This window comes from Mandrillus leucophaeus, unplaced genomic scaffold, assembly GCF_000951045.1.
Source record: "Mandrillus leucophaeus isolate KB7577 unplaced genomic scaffold, Mleu.le_1.0 Scaffold1, whole genome shotgun sequence".
Taxonomy (NCBI): domain Eukaryota; kingdom Metazoa; phylum Chordata; class Mammalia; order Primates; family Cercopithecidae; genus Mandrillus; species Mandrillus leucophaeus.
The window spans coordinates 15,509,546-15,513,848 of record NW_012098097.1 but is presented as its reverse complement, the minus strand read 5'-3'; the positions used below and the strand labels follow the sequence as shown (position 1 = coordinate 15,513,848).

The following is a 4,303-nucleotide window of genomic DNA, read 5'->3' as shown; positions in this document are numbered from 1 at the left end:
CTAGGTGCCCCCGGCCGGGGCTGTACCCAGCACTGTGCACTATTTTCAGGGCCACTCGGTGGCGCTGTGGCCTGGGGGTGCCCTGAGCCCCAGCCTTTGGTGCAAGGACCCTGCACCCGACACTTCCATGACCCTGATGAGCATGTCACGCAGCACTGTGACCCCAGTGATCTCATGGCACCATGATGGGGGGCTGCCTGGGCTTGGGGGTCTTGTCTTGAGTGCTGGGGGCACCACGGGGATCTCCAGAGCTGAGGTGTTGCCTGTCAAAGGAAGCTCTGCCCACTGGGCCATCTGGTCCCCAAGAAAGTCCCGTTCCCTGCCAAGAGCAGAGCTCCAGCCCCTGGGTTTGTGTCTGGATTTTTCTCATCTTAAAAGGACACAGTCATGTGGGGTCAAACCCACTCCCGCGATCTCATCTTGGTCATCTGCAGAGACCCCATTTCCAGACGCAGCCACTCTCTGAGTGCTGGCACTAGGGCTTCCGTGTGAATCTGGGGGGGCCTGAGTCAGCCCACAGGAGCCCACGCACTGCTGCTGCCTCCTGGACACAGATCTCGTATTGGGCTGCAGACCTTAGTGTCCCCCAACAGCTAGGTGCCCACCCCATGAGCAGGAGTGCTCTCAGGACCCTACCCAGCACACAGCAGCTACCAGCACTTCTGGGACCCCAGGCAGGCCAGTGCTGCCCCTCGGGGTGTCAGGATCTCTTCTCAGTTGCTTCGCTCCAAGAGCCTGCAGGAACCTCACTGCCCAGGCTCATCTGGAAATTTAGTTGTATTTATTTATCTGTTTGTTTGAGATAGAGCTCCGGCTCTGTCACCCAGGCTGCTAGTCCAGTGGAGCGAGCTCGGCTCACTGCAACCTCTGCCTCCCAGGTTCAAGTGATTCTCTTCCCTCAGCCTCCCGAGTAGCTGGAATTACAGGCTCCTGTCACCAGGCCCGGCTAATTTCTTTTTTTTTTTTTTTTTGAGACGGAGTCTCGCTCTGTGTCGCCCAGGCTGGAGTGCAGTGGCCAATCTCAGCTCACTGCAAGCTCCGCCTCCCGGGTTCCCACCATTCTCCTGCCTCAGCCTCCGGAGTAGCTGGGACTACAGGCGCCCGCCACCTCGCCCGGCTAGTTTTTTGTGTTTTTTAGTAGAGATGGGGTTTCACCGTGTTCGCCAGGATGGTCTTGATCTGACCTCGTGATCCACCCGTCTCAGCCTCCCAAAGTGCTGGGATTACAGGCGTGAGCCACTGTGCCCGGCTGATTTCTTTGTATTTTTAGTAGAGATGGGGTTTCACCGTGTTGGTCAGGCTGGTCTTGAACTCCTGACCTGAAGTTATCTGCCTGCCTCAGCCTCCTAAAGTGCTGGGATTACAGGCCTGAGCCCATCTGGGAAGTTTAGATCCAAGCCCAGGGAGCCGGTGCCGCAGCCCACACTGGGCTGTGCCGCGTGACTGAGTGAATGGCCAGGCCAGGGTCTCTGCACAAGATGCTAAGGCAGTTCCCTGGCTGGTCTGTGCTCCTGAGCGGCCTGAAGCCCAGGATGGGAGAAGGGGGCAGCAGGCAGGTCTGGATCTGCATAGAGTGTGGCTCTTGGGGACAAGGAAGGTCCCACTAGTGGAGAGAAAAGAACCAAACAAGTTCATTTCCAAGAAACTCTCAGGCCAGGGGCTCTGTGCCCTGCTGCTCTGGAGGGCAGGAAGTCGAGGTGAACAGTGGGGTGGAAAACAGCAAAGCGGCTGGGGGGGTGCCAGGCAGGGAGGCGGGAGTGGGGGGGTGCCAGGCAGGGAGGCAGCGCTGGGCAGATAGAAGGAGAGGGTCACCCTGCTTCGAGGGGTGTGGGGGCAGGTGCTGGGGCACACCCTCTCCAGCATGTCCCCTGTGTCGCCCCCAGACGATGGTGACAGAGCAGGCCGCCCAGGGCTCCAGCGCTCCTGATCTCCGTGTGCAGTATCTCCGCCAGATCCATGCCAACCACGAGGTGAGCACCTGGTGCCCTGGACAATCCCCTCCACCTGGGTAGCCAGGAGCGCCCGTCGGCAGGCCCTTCTCCAGTCACCCGGAGTCTGCAGAGTCCTCGCAGTGCGTGGGCTCGGCTCCCGTGGGCCTGGGGCAGAGTCCGAGTGACCACAGCCTTTCCTGCCCCTCGTCTTCCTTGAGGGGCCAGGTGTCCAGGCCACTGCGTGTCCCATGTTTTAAGGTTCCAGATGAGTGTTCATCCTGGGACCACCTGTCACTTCCCAAGTATGGTCCTGTGAGTGGTGGGTCCCCCAGAGACATCCAGTGACAGCCCCAGGGCCAGGTGGGCGCCTGAGCTGTGTCTGCTCCACCTGCAGACGCTGCTGCGGGAGGTGCAGACCCTGCGCGACCGGCTCTGCACAGAGGATGAGGCCAGCTCCTGCGCCACCGCCCAGAGGCTGCTGCAGGTGTACCGGCAGCTGCGCCACCCCAGCCTCATCCTGCTGTGACCAGGCGGGCCTGCCCTGGCCACGGCTCTGGTTACGCTTCCAGCCTCTGTAACAGCCCCCCAGGCCTTCGTGGTTTTAGAGGAAAACTGAGTTGGCCTGGTCAGAGCTGTCAGGGAAGGTGTGACCTGGCCACGTGGCAACAGAACACTCATGAAAGTGCTTGAAGGCCGCGAAGCACAAAGCAGATTCTGACTGGGAGCAACCGAGGTGGGCTCTGAACCTGGCCGGTCCAGCTTCGCGTCCTCTGCTGGTCTCTCTCCTCCTCTGACCGCGGCCGCAGCCCCTGCACTCGCCTTCCTCACTGCTGGGCAGCCTTCCCGCCGCAGCAGCAGCCCCTGAGGCCAGGAGGCAGTGCGGTGCATTCTGGACCCTAAGGGCCGGAGAAACAGGATTTCTGGGGTTTGAACTTGGGGTGAGTTTGTAACTGTTGCTGCCGCACCACCAGGAGCACCAGCTGCCCCTCTGGGTGGCGCTACCAGGCGCCCCACGGTACCCCTGTCACACTGTTCACACCTGCCCGGCTGCCCACTCTGGGACCCCGAGGTGGGAGGGTGCTCCCTGAGACCAAAGCACAAAACAGCATGCAGGGAGCTCCTGCAAGTGCCCGTGGCCTGGCGCCACACCAAGGAAGGGCCATCGGGTGGCCTGTGGCCGGAATGCTCAACAACTAGGTGCCCCCGGCCGGGGCTGTACCCAGCACTGTGCACTATTTTCAGGGCCACTCGGTGGCGCTGTGGCCTGGGGGTGCCCTGAGCCCCAGCCCCCAGCCCCCTCCCTCAGACTGGGCTACGGCCCGCCTCCTGGTGCTGGTGTTTTCATCCGGGGAGGGTGCTCGTGCCTCCCGCTGCAGGCACTGTCCGCGAAGAGTGCGGGTCGGAGCCGTGAGGTGCTTCTCTGCTGTGACAAACGACCCTGTCTGTGAAACTTCCAGCCTCGGCTGTGTTTTCTCACCCCTTCCCACCCTCTCACTGGGCTCCCTCCAGAGTCATGGCACTGCTTGGGAGCCCCCAGCACGGGGGTGGCCTCCAAGGAAAAAGTGTTCGCTGTGACCCAGTTACCCCTGAGGAGGGCTCTGCTCCACGGGGGTGTCTGGGAGGCCTGGGGCCACCGCCTGGCTCTCCCGCCTTCCTCTCCGTGGAGTGGGAGGGGCCCGTGGGGTGCTCCGAGTCAGGGTTTGTCTCCCTCAGTGGTCACCACATCTCAGGGAGCAAGGCCCCCCTGGTGACACTCCAAATCCGGCCTTTTCAGTGGGGCCACGGCCTGTGTTGCTGGGAGAGCGGGGGCCGGGTGAGCCACCCACCAAGGCGGGCCTGCACCCCTTAACGGTCCCATCCGCACTGTGCTCCCCGGCTGTCCTCTGCCCCCCTGGCAGGAGCCTCTGGCTCTGACCTTTGTCCAGCGCTTGTGCCCGTGTCTTGCTCTGAGAGTCAGGGGGAGAGCAAGGGGTTGCCAGGGGCTAGGGAGGGTTGAGGACCTAGGCTGGGGAGGGGTGGTGTCCAGTGAGGTCATCTGTGATATGTGTTGGTGGCCTCACCCCGCCCAGGCTCAGTCCGCCACCCACCCCCAGCCCCCATCTTCCCCACGTCCTCAAGACCTCCCCTCCGCCCCACCTCCACCGGCCTGGGTCACCCTGCCCTGTCACCCTGCCCATCCACAAGGCCACCTCCTGGACGCAAGCCCTTGGGCACTGGGAGGTTCTGGGCGCGCTCTGGTTTGTGCGAAACTGTGGGCCTCCTCCCCCTACAGCTGCGGGACCCTCAAGCGGCACCCGAAAGCCCACGCGCAGCTGCGGGACAGACAGTTTAATGCGCGATAGGCCGGTCCGGGCGCGGCCTCAGTACTCCCA

The 4,303-nt window shown here is 62.7% G+C and overlaps 2 protein-coding genes across 3 annotated transcripts in view; one reads left to right on the top strand and one right to left on the bottom strand.

Moving 5' to 3' along the window:
* LOC105548972 (chromosome unknown open reading frame, human C17orf70) overlaps positions 1-3,385 on the top strand; it is a 17,794-nt gene extending 14,409 nt beyond the window's left edge. For both annotated transcript variants that reach the window (XM_011993288.1, XM_011993366.1), the window contains exons 7-8: positions 1,884-1,970; positions 2,326-3,385. In XM_011993288.1, coding sequence (XP_011848678.1) covers positions 1,884-1,970; positions 2,326-2,457 — 219 coding nt within the window. In that variant the 3' untranslated portion in view covers positions 2,458-3,385. The remainder of the gene's footprint in view (positions 1-1,883; positions 1,971-2,325) is intronic.
* Positions 3,170-4,303, bottom strand: part of FSCN2 (fascin actin-bundling protein 2, retinal) — a 17,399-nt gene continuing 16,265 nt past the window's right edge. Inside the window, 2 exon segments of the mRNA XM_011968645.1 lie at positions 3,170-3,310; positions 3,758-3,877. Coding sequence (XP_011824035.1) covers positions 3,170-3,310; positions 3,758-3,877 — 261 coding nt within the window.